The sequence below is a fragment of the Pristiophorus japonicus genome, chromosome 15 (assembly GCF_044704955.1).
Source record: "Pristiophorus japonicus isolate sPriJap1 chromosome 15, sPriJap1.hap1, whole genome shotgun sequence".
Lineage (NCBI taxonomy): Eukaryota > Metazoa > Chordata > Chondrichthyes > Pristiophoridae > Pristiophorus > Pristiophorus japonicus.
The window spans coordinates 114421061-114443909 of NC_091991.1; the positions used below are offsets into that span (position 1 = coordinate 114421061).

Sequence of the window (22849 nt, forward strand, 5' to 3'; positions counted from 1 at the left end):
GAAGTGCTCAGCGCCCTCCCGGATGCACTTCCTCCACTTAGGGTGGTCTTTGGCCAGGGACTCCCAGGTGCCGATGGGAATGTTGCACTTTATCAGGGAAGCTTTGAGGGTATCCCTATAACATTTCCGCTGCCCGCCTTTGGCTTGTTTGCCGTGAAGGAGTTCCGAGTAGAGCGCTTGCTTTGGGAGTCTCGTGTCTGGCATGTGAACGATGTGGCCTGCCCAGCAGAGCTGATCACGTGTGGTCAGTGCTTCAATGCTGGGGATGTTGGCTTGGTCGAGGACGCGAACGTTGGTGCATCTGTCCTCCCAGGATCTTACGGAGACATCGTTGGTGGTATTTCTTCAGCGATTTGAGGTGTCTACTGCATATGGTCCACGTCTCTGAGCTATACAGGAGGGCGGGTATCACTGCAGCCCTGTAGACCATGAGCTTTGTAGTAGATTTGAGGGCCTGATCTTCGAACACTTTTTTCCTCAGGCGGCCAAAGGCTGCGCTGGAGCACTGGAGGTGGTGTTGAATCTCGTCGACGACGTTTACCTTTGTTGATAATAGGCTCCCAATGTACGGAAAGTGGTCCACATTGTCCAGGGCCGCGCCATAGATCTTGATGACTGGGGGGCAGTGCTGTGTGGCGGGTTCGGGTTGGTGGAGGACCTTTGTCTTACGGATGTTTAGTGTAAGGCCTATGCTTTCGTACGCCTCAGTGAAGATGTTGATTATGACTTGGAGTTCAGTCTCTGAATGTCCGCATACTGTAGTTTGACGACAGAGGTTGGGACGGTCTTGGATCTGGCCTGGAGATGTCGAAAGTTGAACAGGTTTCCACTGGTTCTGTAGTTTAGTTCCACTCCAGCGGAGAGCTTGTGAGTGTGAGGTGGAGCATTGCAGCGAGGAAGACTGAGAATGGGGTTGGCGTGATGATGCAGCCATGCTTGACCCCGGTCCGGACGTGGATTGGGTCTGTGATGGATCTGTTGGTCAGGATCACGGCTTGCATGTCATCGTGGAGCAGGCGGAGGATGGTGACGAACTTTTGGGGACAGCCGAAACGGAGGAGGATGCTCCATAGTCCCTCGTGGTTGACAATGTCAAAGAAGGCCATGTACAAGGGTTGGTGCTGTTCTCTGCATTTTTATTGCAGCTGTCGTGCTGTAAAAATCATGTAAAAATGTACTCTAGGTGTGGCCATACCAATACCCTGTACAGTTGTAGCAGAACTTCTCTGCTTTTATACTCTAACCCCCTTGCAATAATGGCCAACATTCCATTTGCCTTCCTAATTACTTGCTGTACCGGCATACTAACTTTTTGTGTTTCATGCACAAGGACCCCCAGGTCCCTCTATACTGTAGAACTTTTTCTCCACTTAAATTAAATTTGCTTTTCTATTATTTCTGCCAAAGTGGATAACCTCACATTTTCCCACATTGTACTCCATCTGCCAAATGTTTGCCTACTCACTTAGCCTGTCTATATCCCTGTGCAGATTTTTGTGTTCTCCTCTCAATTTGCTTTCCCACCCATCTTTGTATTATCAACAAACTTGGCTACATTACACTCAGTCCCTTCATCCAAGTCATTAATATAGATTGTAAATAGTTGAGGCCCCAGCACCGATCCCAGCGGCATCCCACTAGTTACTGATTGCCAACCGGAAAATGACCCATTTATCCCGACTCTGTTTTCTATTAGTTAGCCAATCCTCTATCCATGCTAATATATTAGCCCTAACACCCTGAACTTTTATCTTGTGCAGTAACCTTTTATGTGGCACTTTAACGAATGCCTTCTGGAAATCCAAATACACCACATCCACTGGTTCTCCCTTATCCACCCTGCTCGTTACATCCTCAAAGAACTCCAGCAAATTTGTCAAACACGATTTCCCTTTATTAAAACCATGCTGACTCTGCTTGATTGAGTTATGCTTTTCCAAATGTTCTGCTACTGCTTCCTTAATAATGGACTCCAGCATTTTCCCAACGACAGATGTTAGGTTATGGTCTATAGTTTCCTGCTTTTTGTCTGCCTCCTTTTTTAAATAGGATTACTCTGTGCCCTAAGTGTTTTATATATAGCTCCACCCAGTGCACTCCTCTGGTAATGCAGCCATTGCTGTTTCCAACAATAAAGAGGGAACAGGTCACTTGACACGTTCCTGAAGTTATCAGCCATCTTAAAGATTGTGTGTTTGTGAGTTCGTGCAGAATATATAACAAGACCGAGGAGGGGTCGAGAGAGTCATATTGAATGGTGGTGCAGGCTCGAAGAGCCGAATGGCCTACTCCTGCACCTATTTTCTATGTTTCTATGTGATTCACCGGGGGAGTGGGAGGGGACCCCGAGGGAGGGAGGGGAAGCACCGAGGGGAGGACACCGGGGGAGGGGAGCACCGAAGGAGGGGGAACCAAGGGAGGTGTGGCACCTGGGGAGGGAGAAGACCGGGAAGGGAAGTGCAGGAAGGGATGGGAGGTGAGTGTGGGGGAGGGGAGGAGAATGCAGGGGAGGGGAGTGTGGGGGGTGGGGTGAGGAGGATAATGGGAGGGAAAGGAGGGAATCAAGAGGAATGGAGGGAGGAGGAGTCTGGGTGAGGTGAGTTCTGTGGTAGGGAGTCCAGGGGACCAGGAGAGAGTTGGCAACCAGGGGAGGGGAAAGGTCAGGGCACAAGGGGAGGGGTGGAAGTCTAGGGGCTGGGGAGAACTCCCCTGCTCCTCCCAGTAGTGCCATGGGATCTTTTACATCCACCTTAAATGGCAGATAGGGTCTCGTTTTAACATCTCACCCGAAAGACGGTTCTGCGCTGGAGTGTCAGCCTGGATTTTTGTGCTCAAGTCTCTGGCGTGGAATGGGATTTAAACTCACAACCATCTGACTCAAGAGAATCATCAGAGTCTATGTTGGTACTCTCGTCCCACTTACTCCCCCCCCCCCCCCCCCCCCACACACCCTCACCATTACTCCTGGCTACTCTGCATCGCTCTGGGGTTTCAAAGGGAGTTCTAGCAGCTGAGTCAAAGGAATTGAATTCTGCGGTGACAAATTCCTCACCCACAGTGTGCAACCATTTTCAATCACTTCTGTTTAGACAACAGACCTAGGAACAGGAGGAGACCATTCAGCTCCTCGAGCCTGTTCCACACTTCAATGAGATCATGGCTGATCTGTATCCTAACTCCATCCACCTGCCTTGGCTCCATATCCCTTAATACTTTTGTCTAGCAAAAATATAGCGATCTCAAATTTAAAATTATTAATTGTGCTAGCATTTCCTGCTTTTTGTGGGAGAGAGTTCCACACATCTACCATCCTTTGTATGAAGAAGTCTTTCCTAACTTCTGAATGGCTCTAACTCTGATTTTAAGGTATTGCGCAAAACTGTGAACGTGTACCCCCGCACAAAATTAGGGAAATATTGCTCAGATCTATCCTTTTCTGGTCCAAAATGGATGACCTCACACTTAGCTGCATTGCAATCCAGTTTCGCCGACTCGCTTTATGCTCCCGTTTACATTACTTACTATACTGCCATTCTTTGTGTCATCGACATTAGGACTTGGGTAGAAGTCTCAGAGCAACCTTGAGGAATTAGAGTTTATAGAATCATAGAAAATTACGACACAGAAAGAGACCATTTGGCCTATCGTGTCTGTGCCAGTTGGAGAGAACCTGGGAGTGGTGTTGCCGTTAAGGGAGATGAGAGTACCGGTGGGGTGGGTTGGAGAGGCAGAGAGACTGTTGAGATAGCTTTTGGAGAAGACATGGTCTGGTTACTCTGTTGCAAAAACCTGTCACTGTTTTTCCAGATTAAAAATCTATCAATTGTGAAGTATAAGAATGTTTAAAACTAACCATCATTTTAATGTAAATATATTCAATTCGTGCAAGCAGTTTTGGGAGGAGTTACATAATTCTAAATTTTCTATCTTTCATTTATATAGCGTCTTTGATGTAAAAAAAATGTCCCAGTGCATTTCACAGAGGCGTAAGGAAAAATGGATGTTGAACCAATGAAGTTAGATTTAGTTGATATGCAAAACCTTCATCAGAGGTGAGTTTTAAGAAGCGTCTTAAAATTAAATGTGGTTAGTTTTCTAAATCAGTATGCATGCCTAGTTTGGGCTATTTCCCTCAACAATAGACATGGCTCAGTGAGATGCAGTCTGTCTCTGGAATACTCTCCAACAGGCCCAGATCCTGACAGCTGGGCGAAGGCCGCGTTACCATGGCAACCGGCGCTGTCTGACGCACCCATTCCCAGGCAGTGGCCGTTGGCGCCGCTCTCGTTACTTTTCGTTTTCTCTCTGTTTATCAAACTCTGCTCACGCAATAATCATAAAAATGTTGAATCTGGACTAATGTAAAGGTTCACAATACGGCTGGCGTTCAACTTTCCTTCACCAAGGTGATACTAGCGCTGCACCTCTGATCTCCTGTACAAAGATGGCGCTCGAGGTGCACCCGCAGCCTCCTGCTGGCATTGTACCTTCGGTCCACTGTACCAAGATGGCGTCGGTATGGTAGCCCACGTGCCCACTTGTAGCCAATGGTGCCGTCCGTGAAATGAATTTCGAGATTCTAAGTGGCAGATTCGATACAAAACGGGTAGCTTTCCCCAGAAATAAATAAAATAAATAAAACCGCGCCTTCAGTTCCAGCTCGCGACATGGTCTCCAGACCCAGGGCGGTTGAGTAGAAAGTTACTGCTCTGCTGTGCTGAGATCGGATGTGGCGAATCTTTGGGGGCTTTAGGTAAATGTGTTTCAACAACATGAGAACCAGAGAGAATCTGAGAGGTGCCGGCCTGGGGGGAGAGGGGCTGGAGGGGCGCGGGGGCTGGAGGGGCACGGAGGCTGGAGGGAGCAGGGGGGTGGGGGCGAGCAAGTGTCTGGGGAAAGAGGGGGTCAGGGGCTGGGGGAGAGAGGGGGATGATGGGGACTGGCGATTGGATATAGGGAAGCTGGGACAGGCCTAGGGTTTTGAGTTTCTTTCTGCCCCATGTTTTTGGATGTTTTTACCAGGTGTGCAGTTGTATTTAAGTTGTTTGCCTTCTCCTCGAGGTATTGGCTCCTGGCTGGGGCACGGGTTCCACAGCTGCTCACCTCTAGTACATCACTGAACTGTGTGAGCCAAGACAATGAATCTTGCAGCCGTATTTAGCCTGGTGATGTCCTCGCCTGTACACAAGCAATCTCGCAAAAGGGAGAGGGACCTATGCAGATATTCCCCACCCCTGCTGTCAGACAAGCCGAGCCATCAAATCTGAGACATTTAGGGGCTCGTCTATTTGTGGTGCCTTTAAACTCTGTTGTTTACTAAATAGAAACTGCAAAATTCAACGAATTGGGTCTCAAATTTAAGGAGCTGGAGGTTGGGTTTACCTAAATTTCTAACTTTTTTTTTTCCTGTATCTGTGTGTATCTGACTTTTCTAGGATCCTCACAACCATGGAGCCTGAAATTATTGAAGTACGTTGCATCGTCAGACAAGCAGTTGTTACTCTGTCCTCCTCCAGGGACAGTGTGGCAATCACACGCACCTTACGGTCGGTGAAGCAGTATCTGGGGGCTACCGAGGCCGCCAAACCTTCGCGACAGAGGGAAGAATTTGTGAACGTACATTATTCCCGGTTCCTGCAGGTCCTGACCAGTAATCTCACTGCTGATTGGCTAGAGTTGCTGCCTGTTGACCAGGAAAAAGAATTATTGGATGGCTTCTTTCTGGATGGCCCTCCGCATCAAGCGTACCTGGTACTGCTGGACACCATCACTGCAGCCAGGTAATCTCTCAACACGGGTGGTACCCTATGCTGAATGAATGATTGTCACTGGCAATGGTGGGTGTGTGAAATTGTCCTGCTGTACCCACTCAGCTGTGGGAAAACACCCAACTACATTTAAAGATTCAGTCTTCCTAAACGTGGGCTGTAAATACTGAGACACTCCCGGGGACCGTCCGTTAATGTTGACGCGCTCCCGGGGACCGTCCGTAAATGTTGATGTGCTCCCGGGAATTTCCACCAGGTGGCAGCAGGTCACAGGCTGGCCTTTGTTGGGCGGGTTGTGTGGCACGGATGGGGAGCTGGGGTTGGATCCATGTTTTCAAGCTGCCACAATATGTGGTTCTGTGTGGCAGGCCAAGCTTACGGCAGGAGCGATGTGTGGCGATTCTGGAACAGTTCCTGCGGGCCGGCCAGATGGGCCAGCTGATCTGGGAAGTTTGTCAGGAACATGCCTCGCCGCACATGGCCGGTCTGCGAGAGACACTGCTGAACAAAATCGCTTCGTTGGCAGATCACATGGCCAACAAACTGGAGCGAGACAACCGGGAGACATTCTACCCTCAGAGCTACTACCCGCTGTTGGGCCGCGAGATGCTGTCTGTGCTGGAGAGAATCTGTCAACGACTGAAAGGTAAGAAAATCCATATTGTGGCCTGAAAAGAAAGAAAGACTTGGATTTATATAGCGCCTTCCACGACCACCCCTCGTCTGAAAGCACTTTACAGCCAATTAAGTACTTTTGGAGCATAGCCACTGTTGTAATGTGGGAAAGGTGGCAGCCAATTTGCGCACAGCGAGCTCCCACAAACAGCAAAGTGATAATGACCTGATAATCTGTTTTTGTTCTGTTGATTGAGGGATGAATATTGGCCAGGACACAGGGCCTCGGTTTAACGTCCCGGCAGAAAGATGGCACCTACGACAATGCAGCACTCCCTCAGCATTGCAGTGGCATGTTATCCTAGATTTTGTGCTCAAGTTCCTGGAGTGGGACTTGAACCCACAACCTTCTGACTCCGAGGCAAGTGTGAGTGTGCTGCCCACTGAGCCACAGCTGATGCAGATGCAACTAGAAGAGGCATTTAAATCCAAACAAGCTTGATTGGCACCCCATCCACCAGCTTAAACATTCATTCCTCCTACCACTGGTGCACCGTGGCTGCAGTGTGTACCATCTGCAAGATACACTGCAGCAACTCACCAAGGCTTCTTTGGCAGCACCTCCCAAAGCTGCTACCGCTACCACCTAGAAGGACAAGGGCAGTAAGTGTATGGGAACGCCACCACCTCCAAGTTCCCCTCCAAGTCACACACCATCCCAACTTGATACTTTGAAATGCTGTCACTGTTATGTAGCTGGATGTAGCAATGATTCATTTCAAATACCTGAAATCCTGCAAACAGCAATGAAATGATTTGACCATTAATCTATCTCTTTGGTGGTGTGGGTGGAGGGAGGAATATTGGCCAAGACACTGAGAGAACTCCCCTGCTCTTCTTGAATAATATCATGGGATCTTCAACGTCCATCTGAGGGGACAGACGGGGCCTCGATTTAACATTTCATCAAAAGGACGGCACCTCAGGCAGTGCAGCCTTCCCTCAGTACTGCACTGGAAGTGTCTGCCTGGATTTTGCGCTCAAGGCAATGGAGTGAGGCTTGAACCCAAAACGTTTTGACTCCGAGGTGAGAGAGAGGTGGGTGGGAGACATTGTCAGATTGCACTTACTTACAGCCAGTGCACAGTGATAGATTCTGCCCTTCCAAACCTTCCCGAGTGGTGGGAGAGAATGTTTTGAGCTGTGGTATTAGGGGGAACGAGTCTCTCGCTGGGGGTAGGAATAGTTTGAGTTGAAGCAAGAGTTTTGACACCATATTGAAACACACTGGCTTTTGTAGGCTGTGGGTGGTGAAGGATTTAATAATTGAGTGCTGCACCCTGACTCTCTCCTGTGTTCTGTCTCAGGTGGCATGGACTGTTCTCTCGCCTTCGTGTCTCAGCTGCTGGGGAAGATCTGCATACAGGGACACAGTGGTGAGTGAGTGTCACACTGGCGGGGTGGCACGGGGCATGAACCCTCAGCGTGACTCTGTGAGACTTTAGAACATAAGAAATAGGAGCAGGAGTAGGCCATACGGCTCCTCGAGTCTGCTCCGCCATTTAATACGAACATGGCTGATCCGATCATGGACTCAGGTCCACTTCCCTGCCCGCCCCCATAACCCCTTATTCCCTTACCGTGTAAGAAACTGCCTATTTCTGTCTTAAATTTATTCACTGTCCCAGCTTCCACAGCTCTCTGAAGCAGCGAATTCCACAGATTTACAACCCTCTGAGAGAATAAATTTCTCCTCATCTCAGTTTTAAATGGGTGGCCCCTTATTCTAAGATTATGCCCTCTAGTTCTAGTCTCCCCCATCAGCAGAAACATCCTCTCTGCATCCACTTTGTCAAGCCCCCTCGTAATCTTATACATTTCGATAAGATCACCTCTCATTCTTCTGAATTCCAATGAGTAGAGGTACAACCTACTCAACCTTTCCTCATAAGTCAACCCCCTCATCTCCGGAATCAACCGAGTGAACCTTCTCTGAACTGCCTCCAAAGCAAGTATATCCTTTCGTAAATATGGAAACCAAAACTGCATTCCAGGTGTGGCCTCACCAATACCCTGTATAGCTGTAGCAAGACTTCCCTGCTTTTATACTCCATAACCTCTGAACTAACCGCTTGGCCCATGACCCCTCAAGTGTGGGTGGGTTAGGTTAAAATTGCCCCAAGTGTCGAGAGGTTATTCGGCTGGGTGGTGGGGGGGGGGTTAATGTTACAACCCCACCTGAGCCTGTCTGCACATATACACCTTTCCTGAAGCAGGCGTTGGATAGCACTGGGGAACAAGTGTTAAACCTGGGATCCTCCCGGTCTGGGTGGGTCGGTACTTCCTGGGCTAGTACATAAGAATTAGGAGCAGGAGTAGGCCACTCAGCCCCTCGAGCCTGCTTTGCCATTCAATTAAATCATGGCTGATCTTCTACCTCAACTCCACTTTTCTGCACTATCCCCATATCCCTTGATTCCCTTACTATCCAAAAATCTATTGCCCTCTGTCTTGAATATACTCAAAGACTGAGCCTCCACAGCCCTCTGGGGTAGGGAATTCCAAAGATTCACCACCCTCTGAGTGAAGAAGTTTCTCCTCGTCTCAGTTCTAGATGGCCGACCCCTTATTCTGAGACTGTGACCCGTGGTTCTAGAGTCCTCGGCCAGGGGACACATCTGCCCTGCATCTACCCGTCAAGCCCTGTAAGAATTTTGTATGTTTCATTGAGATCACCTCTCATTCTTCTAAACTCTACAGAATATAGGCCCAGTCTACTCAATCTCTCCTCGTGGGACAATCCCCCCATCCCAGAAATCAGTCTGGTGAACCTTCATTATATTCACCTACTGAGGGGCCTTCGACCCTGACTGTGATTGGACATCAGCCGTGTGTGAACGGGTTGCTGTTGGGTTAGATTCCTGCATTAGCTGGTCTCTGCTAAGGTGCAGTATGAGAGCTTCAAGTGGCCTCGGTACCCCTGGGCTAGCCGAGGTTCACGTGTCTGATTGATATCCCATGACCCCCCTGGTGAAAAGTGCGTGTGGACGTCCAACGAGGACAGGATCAGCCTTGGCCGTCATGTCTTCCGCGGTTGAACAGCAGCCTGACACTAATAGAATGGCACGACGCTGGGTTAGAAAATGCCCTTGGCAAGGTACCCTAGTGAGTGTTGGAGCCTTCAGGAGGGGAGAGGGGGGTGATAGCATAAACCAGCTGAGGAGGTCGCACTTGACGTGAACATGGTGGAGTGAAAGCATTCACATGGCGGCTGATATAGAGACCCTGGGGAGGGACATCAGATCAATTAGCTGTTTAAGGGCCCTCGGGTACCACAGTAAGTTGGAACAGCTGGTCCTTTTATTGCAAGGGGGATGGAGTATAAAAGTAGGGAAGTTCTGCTACAACTGTACAGGACATTGGTGAAACCACACCTGGAGTACTGCGTACAGTTTTGGTCCTTATTTAAGGAGGGATATACTTGCATTGGAGGCAGTTCAGAGCAGGTTCACTAGGTTTATTCCTGAGATGAGGCGGTTGTCTTATGAAGAATGGTTGGGCCTATACTCATTGGAGCTTGGAAGAATGAGAGGTGATCGTATTGAAACGTATAAGATTCTGAGGGGGTTTGACATGATAGCTGCTGAGAGGATATTTCCCCTCGTGGGGGAATCTAGAACTGGGGGCATAGTTTCAGAATAAGGGGTCGCCCATTTAAAACTGAAATGAGGAGAAATTTCTTCTGAGGGTTGTGAATCTTTGTAATTCTCTACCCCACAGAGCTGTGGAGGCTGGGTCATTAAATATATTTAAGGTGGAGATAGACAGATTTTTGAACAATAAGGGAGTTAAGGGGAGTGGGCAGGGAAGTGGAGTTGAGGCCAAGATCAGATCAGCCATGATCTTATTGAATGGAGGAGTAGGCTCGAGGGGCCAAATGGCCTACTCCTGCTCCTATTTCTTATGTCCTTTCAATCTAGGAAAGAGTAGACTTTGAGGAGGTTTGATTGAAGTCTTTAAAAGAATGAAAGGATTAGATTTTGTCCATGTGAATCGGCTGTTTGAGTTACACGGGTTGAAGAGGGCCAGGGGACATGAGTATAAATGACAAAAGAACTGAACGTGGTTGAAGCTGGAAGATAACGCTCTTCGCAGAGACCCTTGAGTATAAAAGTTTGAGGGTTGATCTAACTGGGGTGTTTAAAATGATAAATGTATTCGATAGGCTAAATAGAAACTATTTCCTCTGCTGGGAAAATCTTGAACAAGGGGAAATAATCTTAAAATTAGAGCTAGGCCGTTCAGGAATGAAATAAGGAAGGATGGTTTCACACAAAGGCTAGTGGAAATCTGGAACTCCCTCCCCTATATGACGGAGAGATGAATATTTAAACTGTGTAGTGAGGGTAGGTGCTGTCTGTATGTGAAGCGTGCGATATAAAACTCCCCCTTGCATTAACTCAGACCAGCTGACCCAGCGAGCCCGTGCTGTACAGTCATTGCTCCACTCTGGCTCATGTTCCCTCAGATCCGCTTCTGCAAGTATTGGTGCCAAGGCTCACTCTTCTGACCCAATCGGATGGTATTTGGCAGCGGATCAGTTGGCGATTGGTGGAGGATGTGCCGGAGCGTTGGATGGAGAGCGTGATTTCTGGCCTGGTGCGGTTAGCAGCAGGGTGAGTGTGGACTGCCCAGAACATCGAGCGCGAGGTCGAATCCTGGAAATTTACAGCACGGAAGGACGCCATTTCGGCCCATCGTGTCCACACCGGCTGACAAAGAGCTACTCAGCCTAATCCCACTTTCCAGCTCTTAGTCCGTAGCCCTGTAGGTTACGACACTTCACGTGCACATCCAAGTACTTTTTAAATGTGGTGAGGGTTTCTGCCTCTACCACCCTTTCCCCTTGGATCCCCTCTAAACCTCCTACTAATTATGCCCACTGGTTGTTGACCCCTCTGCTAAGGGAAATAGGTCCGGGGAGCATGAGTTGCACATCACTGGGACCAGTTGCCCTCCGTCTGAACACATAGCAGCTACAAGCAGTTTGCTGAGAACTATGTGTCAGCTGTGGCTCAGTGGGGTAGCACACTGAGTCAGAAGGTTGAGGGTTTGAGCCCCACTCCAGACACTTGAGCACAAAATCTAGGCTGACACTCCCAGTGCAGTGCTGAGGGGGTGCTGCACTGTCGGAGGTGTTGTCTTTTGGATAAGACCTTAAACCGAGGCCCTGTCTGCCCCCTTGGGTGGATGTTAAAGATCCCATGGCACAATTCGAAGAAGAGCAGGGGAGTTCTCCCCGGTGAGTATTCCTTAAAGGGGTTGCACACTCATGACTCATAACCAAGAGCTACGTGGATAGCACGTTTCTAGAGGCGGTCACCCCGCAGCTCAAGAGTGTACAGACAGAGAGGGAGTGGGTGACCGCCAGACAAAAGAGGAGGACTTGGCAGGTAGTGCAGGAGTATCCTGAGTCCATCTCGGTCTCCAACCGGTACTCTGTTCTGAATGGAAGAGCTATAGTGGTAGTGGATTCAATTGTCAGGAGAACAGACAGGTGTTTCTGCGGCCGCAGACGTGACTCCAGGATGGTATGTTACCTCCCTGGTGCCAGGGTCAAGGATGTCACCGAACGGCTGCAGGGCATTCTGGTGGGGGGAGAGGGTAAACAGCCAGAGTCGTGGTCTATATCGGGACCAGTGACATAGGTAGAAAGAGGGATGAGGTCCTGCAGGCAGAGCTTAGGGAGCTAGGAGAGAGATTAAAAAGCAGGGCCTCAAAGGTAGTAATCTTTGAATTACTCCTGATACCACGAGCTAGTGAGTACAGAAATAGAAGGATAGAGCAGATGAATGTGTGGCTGGAGAGGTGGTGCAGAGGGAGGGCTTTAGTTTCCTGAGGCATTGGGACCGCTTCTGGGGGAGGTGGGACCTGTACAAGCCGGACGGGTTGCACCTCAACAGAGCCGGGACCACTATCATCGCGGGGGGTGAGGTTTGCTAGTGCTGTTGGGGAGGGTTTAAACTAGCTTGGCAGGGGGATAGATTCAGTAGGGAGGGGAGTAAAGCTGGAATTAGAAAGCAAAAATGAAGAAAGTGAGTTTGAAGGAAAGAGGAAACAAGAAGGAAAAAAGGGTAAAAAAAACAAATTTAAAAGCTCTTTATCTAAATGCACGTAGCATTTGTAACAAAATAGATGAGTTGACGGCACAAATGGGTATGATCTGATAGCCATTACAGAGATGTGGTTGCAAGGTGATCAGGACTGGGAACTAAATATTCAGGGGTATTTGACAATTCGGAAGGCGAGTCAGAAAGGAACAGGAGGTGGAGTAACTAGCTCTGTTGATAAAGGATGGAATCACTGCAGTACTGAGAAATGATATTGGCTCAAATGATCAGGATGTTGAAACAGTTTGGGTGAAGATAAGGAATAATAAGGGGAAAAAGTCACTGGTGGGCCTAGTCTATAGGCCCCCTAACAGTGGCAACTCTGTTGGTCGGAGTATAAACCAATAAATAGTGGGAGCTTGTAAAAAGGGAACAGCAATAATCATGGGCGATTTTAACCTCCATATTGATTGGACAAATCAAATTGGTCAGGATAGCCTTGAGGAAGACTTCATAGAATGCATAAGGGATGAGTTCCTTGAGCAGTGTGTAACGGAACCAACCAGGGGGCAGGCTATCTTAGATCTGGTCCTGTGTAATGAGACAGGATTAATAAACAATCTCCTAGTAAAGGAACCCCTCGGAATGAGTGATCATAGCATGGTTGAATTTCAAATTCAGATGGAAAGCGAGAAAGTTGGATCTCTAACCAGCGTACTAAGCTTAAATAAAGGAGACTACAAAGGTATGAGGGCAGAGTTGGGTAAAGTGGACTGGGAAAATAGATTAAAGTGTAGGGCGGTTGATGAACAGTGGTGTACATTTAAAGAGATATTTCATAACTCTGAAGAAAAATATATTCCAGTAAGGAGGAAAGGGTGTAAAAGAAAAGTTAGCCATCCGTGGCTAACTAAAGAAATAAAGGATGGTATCCAATTAAAAACAAAGGTATACAAAGTGGCCAAAACTAGTGGGAGGACAGAAGATTGGGAAGCTTTTAAAAGCCAGCAAAGAATGACTAAAAAAATGATTAAGAAAGGGAAGATAGACTATGAAAGTAAACTAGCACAAAATATAAAATCAGATAGCAAGAGTTTCTACAAGTATATAAAAAGGAAAAGAGTGCTAAATTAAACGTTGGTCCCTTAGAGGACGAAATTGGGGAATTAGTAATGGGGAACATGAGATGGCAGAAACTCTGAACAAATATTTTGTATCAGTCTTTACGGTAGAGGACACTAAAAATATCCCAACAGTGGATAGTCAAGGGGCTATAGGGGGGGGTGGGGGGGGCGGGAGGAGGTACTTAACACAATCACAATCACTAAGGAAGTGGTACTCAGTAAGATAATGGGACTAAAGGCGGATAAATCCCCTGGACCTAATGGCTTGCATCCTAGGGTCTTAAGAGAAGTAGCGGCAGGGATTGTGGATGCATTGGTTGTAATTTACCAAAATTCCTAGATTTAGATTTTGGGGAGGTCCCAGCAGATTGGAAAACTGCAAATGTAACGCCCCTATTTTTTTAAAAGAAAGGAGGCAGACAAAAAGCAGGAAACTATAGACCAGTTAGCCTAACATCTGTGGCTGGAAAATATTGGAGTCCATTATTAAAGAAGCTGTAGCAGGAACTTTGGAAAAGCATAATTCAGTCACAGAGTCAGCATGGATTTATGAAGGGGAAGTCATGTTTGACAAATTTGCTGGAATTCTTCGAGGATGTAACGAACAGGGTGAATAAAGGGGAACCAGTGGATGTGGTGTATTTGGACTTCCAGAAGGCATTTCACAAGGTGCCACATAAAAGGTTACTGCACAAGATAAAGTTCACGGGGTTGGGAGTAATATATTGGCATGGATAGAGGATTGGCTAACTAACAGAGAGTCGGGATAAATGGTTCAGTCTCGGTTTGGCAATCAGTAACGAGTGGGGTGCCGCAGGGATCAGTGCTGGGACCCCAACTATTTACAATCTATATTAACGACTTGGAGGAAGGGACCGAGTATAATGTAGCCAAGTTTGCTGACGGTACAAAGATGGGAGGAAAAGCAATGTGCGAGGAGGACACAAAAAATCTGTAAAAGGACACACAGGCTAAGTGAGTGAGCAAAAATTTAGCACATGGAGTATAATGTTGGAAAGTGTGAGGTTATGCACTTTGGCAGAAAAAAATCGAAGAGCAAGTTATTATTTAAATGGAGAAAAATTGCAAAGTGCTGTAGTACAGCGGGACCTGGGGGTCCTGGTGCATGAAACACAAAAGGTTAGTATGCAGGTACAGTAAGTGATCAGGAAGACCAGTGGAATCTTGGCCTTGATTGCAAAGGGGATGGAGTATAAAAGCAGGGAAGTCTTGCTACAGTTATACAGGGTATTGATGAGGTCACACCTGGAATACTACATACAGATTTGGTTTCCATATTTAAGAAAGGATATACTTGCTTTGGAGGCAGTTCAGAAAAGGTTCACTAGGTTGATTCCAGAGATGAGGAGGTTGACTTATGAAGAAAGGTTGAGTAGGTTGGGCCTCTACTCATTGGAATTCAGAAGAATGAGAGGTGATCTTATCGAAATGTATAAGATTATGAGGGGGCTTGACAAGGTGATGCAGAGAGGATGTTCCCATTGATGGGGGAGACTAGAACTAGAGGGCATGATCTTAGAATAAGGGGCCGCCCATTTAAAACAGAGATGAGGAGAAATTTCTTCTCTCAGAGGGTTGTAAATCTGTGGATTTCGCTGCTTCAGAGAGCTGTGGAAGCTGGGACAGTGAATAAATTTAAGACAGAGATAGACAGTTTCTTAACCATTAAGGGAATAAGGGTTTATGGGGAGTGGGCGGGGAAGTGGACCGGAGTCCATGATCAGACTAGCCATGATCGTATTAAATGGCAGAGCAGGCTCAAGGGGCTGTATGGCCTACTCCTATTTCTTATGTAACTCGTTTTTTAACCCTTGCCTTGTTTCTGACAGGCCGGATGTGTTGTCTCGGTTGCTAGGCAGCCTCGTGCTGAAGAACAAGAAGGCTGAGTTTGTTCTAACGCACAAATTGCTGCTCTTGCAGTATCACCACACGGTACGTACCGACCGGAGGGGGGTACGTAAAGATCAAGGGGGCCGGGGCGAGAGATCGGCTAACTAGTAGGAATGGGTTTTAAAACTTGTACGCGGACACACTGACATATTGGATTAGGGTATCGGGTGGGTGGGGGGCTCGAGGGCAGTGGGTGAGGGGGGCAGTGGGTGGGGAGGGCAGGGGGGCAGTGGGTGGGGAGGGCTGGGGGGGGGGAGGGGGCAGTGGGTGGGGAGGGCAGTGGGTGCAGTGGATGGTGGGGCCAGTGGGTGGGGAGGGCAGTGGGTGCAGTGGATGGTGGGGCCAGTGGGTGGGGAGGGCTGCGGGGGGCAGTGAGTGCAGTGGATGGAGAGGGCAGTGGGGTGGGAGAGGTGGGTGGATGGGAAGAGCATTGTGGTTGGTTGGTGGATGGGTGGGGATGTAACCTGTTGCTGTTCTAACGGTGCCTGATGCTGTGTCTCTGCTGCAGACCGCTGTGCTACAAAGCCTGCTGGGATATCTAGCCGGAGAGAAGTCTCGGGACTCCTTGTTGATTGAGGTGAGGGGGAGAGGGGGTGTCACTCAGTGGGGAGGGGTGTTACGGGGGGGGGCGGGTGGGGGGTGGGAGGCTGCGGAGACTCCTTGGGACCAGGGGCGGAGGGGGGGGGGGGTGAAAAGTTCAAGAGCTGGGAGAGCGGCTCCTGAGTCCCAAAGTCTCCACATCATGAAACACTGGAACTAACAGGCCTGGCAGCTCCTGAGAGTGAGTGGAGCTGAGCCTTGGGAGCTGCGCCCGCTCACTCCTGAGCATGTGGGGCGGGGGGGCGAAGCGAGGGTGGGGTGCTGATGAGGAGGTGCACTCTGAGCTTTGCGGATTCAGACTGTGTGTGTGTATGTGACAGGTGCTGAAGAAACTGCTGGAGACCTGGGGCAACAGCAGTGCCGTGAGACACACCCCCATCGAACAGCAGCTTTACATCAGCAAGGCCATCGTCATCAGCCTCGCCCAGCTCAGCCACACCCAGATACAGGAGCACAGAGCAGGTGGGTGCACCACAGGGGCTGGCGCAGGAGTGCGGCAGGACCAGCTTGGGGGGCGGGGGGGGGGGGGGAGGGAGAGGTGCCTGCGATTTGTGTGATGGGGAGGGGACGAGATGGTCAGTAGCACCATTGACCCATCACACTGGAGGAGAATGAGGGGCCAGAGAAATGTTTCGATTGTGGGTGATGGTGGAGGGGGTGATTAGAAGAACATAAGAAATAGGAGCAGGAGTAGGCCATTTGGCCCCTCGAGCCTGCTCCACCATTCAATAAGATCATGGCTGATCTGATCTTGGCCTCAACTCCACTTCCCTTCCCGCTCCCCATGACCCTTGACTCCCTTATTGTTCAAAAATGTGTCTATCTCCACCTTAAATATATTCAATGACCCAGCCTCCACAGTTCTCTGGGGCAGAGAATTCCAAAGATTCACAACCCTCTGAGAGAAGAAATTCTTCGTCATTTCCGTTTTAAATGGGCGACCCCTTATTCTGAAACTATGGCCCCTAGTTCTAGATTTCCCCACAAGGGGAAACATTCTCTCTGCATCTACTCAGTCAAGCCCCTTCAGAATCTTATTCATTTCAATAAGATCACACCTCATTCTTCTAAACTCCAATGAGTATAGGTCCAACGTGCTCAACCTTTCTTCATAAGACAACTCCTTCATCACGGGAATCAACCTCGTGAACCTTCTCTGAACTGCCTCGAATGAAAGTATATCACTCCTTAAATAAGGACCAAAACTATACGCAGTACTCCAGGTGAGGTCTCGTCAAGGCCCGGTACAGTTGTAGCAGGACTTTTATACTCCATCCCCCTTGCAATAAAGGCCATGTGATTGAGGGGGTGATGTGATGTGTGGGGGTTAATATGTGTGTGTGTGTTACGAGTGTGTCAGCCTTCGTTCTCTCTGGGATCCTGTGTTTGCAGAGCTGCTCTCGCGGATGATGGCCGGTATGGAGTGTCACCTGGACAGTAACCTACCCCGGGTTCGCCGGCTGGGAATGGTTGTCGCGGAGTGCCTCAGTGCCAGGGTGAACACCGGGGACCACAGGCTCAGGTTCCAGGTAGGTCTAATGGAGCCCGGGATGAGGAGCGCAGTCCCAGTGTGGGGGGGCACCTCACTGTGCACAGTTACAGGGATGGAGCCTTTTAATCTCCCCAGACAGCCAGTCTCAAATCACGGATTACCCGCCTTTTGGCTTCACCAGGGCAGTATTCCATTCAGAAGATAAAGAGACGGGGAGGGAGTTCCAGAGCCTGGGGCCTCAGCTGAACACATAGCTGAAGGAAAGATAGATCTGTAATTTATAAAGCAACTTATTGCTGAATATTCCTGGTTCTAATATTTTCAGGAGAAATGGGGTGGCAGTGTAGGCAAAGCATTCCATCACTGTGTTGGAACATAAATAACATCTCATCAGAAAGCTGGCACCTCCGACAGTGCAGCTCTGAAGTGTCGGCCTGGGTTAAGGGCGCCAGTCCTGGGGAGGGGCTCCAACCTACGACCCTCTGACTCAAAGGCTGACACAAGAACTCCCTACAGCCAGTGGAATCTTTTGCTGCAGTGTGAAGACTGGGACTGGGATTAGTGAATTCTGTATGCACCAAGGATTAATTTGATTCAAGATATTTTAACTCTAACCTAAATGACAGAAGAGAGTGTACAAATTACAACAGTGGTTACACTCAAAGTACTTCATTGGCGGTAAAGCGCTTTTGATATGTGCGGTGGTCGTGAAAGGCGCTATATTTATGCAAGACTTTTTACAGGCCATTAGGCATGCTGTGGAGGCTCAGTCTTTGTGTATATTCAAGACAGAGATCGATAGACTTTTAGATATTAAGGGATATGGGGACAGTGCAGGAAGGTGTTGAGGTAGATCAGCCATGATCTCATTGAATGGTGGAGCATGCTCGAGGGGCCGAATGGCCTACTCCTGCTCCTAATTCTTTTGTTCTTATTATGCATGTGCGTGTGTGTGCCTGCGACTGACGCTGATCCTCGTATTTCTCACCCTCGCATAGTCACTCCCTCCGCTCTTGCACTAACTTTCGATTTAGTTGCTCTCATTCTCACACTAGCCTCGGTGAGCAGGCACACACTTGTCCTTGTGCACCTCTAGCGATGCAGTGATTGACGTGTCGGTTTTACTGTGTGGTCTTTCAGTACGAGGAAGATGATGAGACGAGAGAGCTACTGTCACTCTCCTCCCGCAGACACCCATCGAGCTGGGAGTGCCCCCCACAGCAGCACAGGTACCTGAATAGTCAATGGTAGCGACAGCAAATGTTGGAAATGCACAGCAGATATATCTCCGGTGAAAATGTGTAACTATCCATCAGGCTGCTGGTAAAGATGGACAGTCTGTCATTTGAGAGGCTGGCTGAGGTCCACAGATCCCGGAAGGTAGCAGGCCAGGTAGATAAGGTGGTTAAGAAGCTATACGGAATACTTGCCTTTATTAGCTGAGGCATAGAATACAAGAGCAGGGAGGTTATGCTTGAACTGTATAAACACTGGTTAGGCCGCAGTTGGAGTACTGCATGTAGTTCTGGTCACTGCATTACAGGAAAGATGTGATTGCACTAGAGAGGGTACAGAGGAGATTTCCGAGGATGTTGCATGGACTGGGGAATTTTAGCTATGAGGAAAGATTGAATAGACTGAGTTTGTTTTCTTTGGAACAGAGGAAGCTGAGGGGAGACCTTACATTGAGGTGTGGGCCCTAGATAGAGTTGATAGAAAGGACCTATTTCCTTTAGCAGAGGGGTCAACCACCAGGGGGCATAGCTTTAAAGTAATTGGTAGGAGGTTTATAGGAGATATGAGGGGAACTTTCTTAACCCAGAGGGTGGTGGGGTCTGGAACTCACTGCCTGAAAGGGTGGTAGAGGTAGAAACCCTCGCCACATTTAAAAAGTACTTGGATGCGCACTTGAAGTGCCGTAACCTACATGGCTACGCAATAAGAACTGCAAAGTGGGATTAGGCTGGATAGCTCTTTGTCGGCCAACGCAGTCATGTTGGGCCGAAATGGCCTCCTTCCGTGCAGTAAATTTCTATGATTGTGAGCTGCATTATTTGGTCTATTCTGTGAAATGCAGCATTTGTGCAGGATTCTTCATCAGTAGCCATTCAACAAGTCTCAATATTAAATGTGGAATGAGAGGAGGGGAATTGCCATAAATGAGTCCACAGCTGGATCACACTGTGAGTGGGGAAGTTACGCTGATCTCTGCTCGTTACTCCATGCTCTCTCATTGTCTCTTTTGCTTCAGTATTTGAACTCTCGGCCGTGAGAATTCACCTCGTTCCCGCCACAATCCTGAAGCCGAATTCTTAAGCCCTCGCCTGATCCACCGTATTCTGTGCAGGAGGTGCGATTCATTGACCGCACCCCAGGATAGCTGGGTTTTAATGTGTTTTCATCCATTCCTAGCGATGACAGCTCCCAGACAGACAGCAGTCAGACGGCGGCAGAGAGCAGACAGTCAGTGCAGACCGTGCGGGACACAGAGTCGGAGTCGGAACTGGACAGGTCAGTAAAACCACATCTTCCCTGTTTCAGCCGTTAGAATAAGAAATGGCCATACGGACAAGATGGTGTCAGTCTTGGCTCAGTGGGTGGACTCTCGCCTCTGGGGTTGAAGGTCATGGGGTCAGGGCCCGTACCCAGGACGTAAGCGGTGCTGAACGAGTTCTGTGCTGTCCTTTGGGTGAATCAGAATGTTCAGGGGAGGGGGATGAATTCCCTCTTTTTCTCCAGTTGCTCACCTTTCTTTTTATCTGCAGCGATGATGAGCTGATCCCGTACGATCTGTCAGCTGACACGGAGCTGCGAAGGGGTCGAGCCCCGGTTTACGTCAGTGATTGTGTGGAAGGTAACCTGTTAACCAGGCAGTGGGGGCGGGGAGTGACGGGGGGGGGGGGGATACTGGGGGGAGGGGGCACTGAGTGACTGGGGGGGGATACTGAGTGACTTGGGGGGGAGGGGGGGGCGCGGGGATACTGAGTGACTGGAGGAGGGTGGAGATACTGAGTGACTGGGGGGGGGAATACTGAGTGACTTGGGGGGAGGGGTCACTGAGTGACTGGGGGGAGGGGTCACTGAGTGACTGGGGGGAGGTGAACTGAGTGACTGGGGGGGGGGTCACTGAGTGACTGGAGGGGGGAATACTGAGTGACTGGGGGGGGGTCACTGAGTGACTGGGAGGGGAGGGGAACTGAGTGACAGGGGGTGGGGGAGGGGAACTGAGTGACGGGGGTGGGGGAGGGGAACTGAGTGACGGGGGGTGGGGGGAGCACTGAGTGACGGTGGGGGACACTGAGTGACTGGGGGGGGGGGAACTGAGTGACGGGTGGGGGAGGGGAACTGAGTGACGGCGGGGAGGGAGCACTGAGTGACTGGGGGGGGGAGGGGACAGAGTGACTGGGGGGAGGGGACACTGAGTGACGGGGGGGAAGGAGGCACTGAGTGACGGGGGAGGGGGGCACTGAGTGACGGGGGGGTGGGGGGGCACTGAGTGACTGTGGGGGAGGAGGCACTGAGTGACAGTGGGGGGGGGAGGAGGCACTGAGTGACTGTGGGGGGGGGGGTGGAGGGCACTGAGTGACTATGGAGGAGGAGGCACTGAGTGACGGAGGGGGGGGGGGGCACTGAGTGACTGTGGGAGGGGGGGGAGGCACTGAGTGACGGGGGAGGGGGGCACTGAGTGACGGGGGGGGTGGGGGGCACTGAGTGACTGTGGGGAGGAGGCACTGAGTGACAGTGGGGGGGGAGGAGGCACTGAGTGACTGTGGGGGGGGGTGGAGGGCACTGAGTGACTGTGGGGAGGAGGCACTGAGTGACAGTGGGGGGGGGAGAGGCACTGAGTGACTGTGGGGGGGTGGAGGGCACTGAGTGACTGTGGGGGAGGAGGCACTGAGTGACAGTGGGGGGGGAGAGGCACTGAATACTATCTCTTATGATCCTGTTGGAGGGCACTGAGTGACTGTGGGGGAGGAGGCACTGAGTGACGGAGGGGGGGGGAAGAGGCACTGAAGTGACTGTGTGGGGAGGAGGCACTGAGTGACAGTGGGGGGGGGAGGAGGCACTGAGTGACGGGGGGTGGGGGGGCACTGAGTGACTGTGTGGGGAGGAGGCACTGAGTGACAGTGGGGGGGGGAGGAGGCACTGAGTGACTGTGGGGGGGTGGGGGGCACTGAGTGACAGTGGGGGGGGGGAGGAGGCACTGAGTGACAGTGGGGGGGGGGAGGAGGCACTGAGTGACTGTGGGGGGGGTGGAGGGCACTGAGTGACTATGGAGGAGGAGGCACTGAGTGACGGAGGGGGGGGGGGGCACTGAGTGACTGTGGGGGGGGGGGGGAGCGGGGAGGACACTGATTGAGGCAGCGACGGTCGGTCAGAGCTTCCTCTTTCCATTTGTGGGAAGGTTTTTTGTCGATTCTATTTTTCGGGTGGAGCCACATTCCCTCCCGGATCACAGCCTGTTACACACACCGCGGGCCTGGGCTCTCATCTGTCCTCTCTTTTACAGTCTTGCTGACATCTGAGGACCCGGAACGAGTTGAAATCACTTTGAAAGTTGTGGAGAACCTGATTAGAAAGAATCCAACTGCAACCAGAGAGGTAAGGGTGGGCAGGGTTGGTGGGGGGGTGCGGAGCGTGATGGGCAGTGTCTGCCAACAGCACTGGCAGAGACGGAGTCTGACCGTAGATTGCGGGAATTGTACTTTTCATTGCCACGGACCTTGGTTCAGAAGGTGTGGTTCTGAGTCCGACTCCAGACACTTCAACACATGTCCAGGCTGACACTGGGAATGCTGCACTGTCGGAGGGGCAATACTGAGGGAATGCTGCACTGTCAGAAAGGCAGTGTTGAGGGATCGCCGCAATGTTGGAGGAGCTTTACTGAGGGAGCGCTGCACTGTCGGAGGGGCAGTACTGAGGGAGCGCTGCACTGTCGGAGGGTCAGTACTGAGGGAGCGCTGCACTGTCGGAGGGGCGGTACTGAGGGAGTGCTGTGCTATCAGGGGGGCAGTACTAAGGGAGCGCTGCACTGTCTGAGGGGCTGTACTGAGGGAGTGCGGTACTGTTGATGGTGCATTAAGCTGTGGCCCTGTCCGCCTATTCCGGCGGTTGGTGTGGATGTTAGTCAGCACTATTCGAAGAGAGGGGCGTTCTACGAACATTGGCGTATCCTGGCCAACATGCCTCCCTCATTCATCTCTTGTTACCGTGTGGCATCTTGCAGTG

General features: G+C 50.2%; 1 protein-coding gene across 1 annotated transcript; it reads left to right on the top strand.

The window, feature by feature from the left end:
• The first annotated feature begins 2 nt into the window (after positions 1-2).
• telo2 (TEL2, telomere maintenance 2, homolog (S. cerevisiae)) lies at positions 3-22405 on the top strand. The gene is made up of 14 exons (XM_070901742.1): positions 3-1114; positions 3943-4052; positions 5436-5780; positions 6137-6414; positions 7751-7819; positions 10912-11059; positions 15468-15570; positions 16037-16105; positions 16449-16590; positions 17521-17657; positions 18761-18849; positions 20033-20131; positions 20386-20474; positions 22131-22405. Exons 2-14 carry the CDS (start codon positions 3997-3999, stop codon positions 22403-22405), a joined length of 1899 nt encoding a protein of 632 aa, XP_070757843.1. The 5' UTR covers positions 3-1114; positions 3943-3996.
• Positions 22406-22849: the final 444 nt, after the last annotated feature.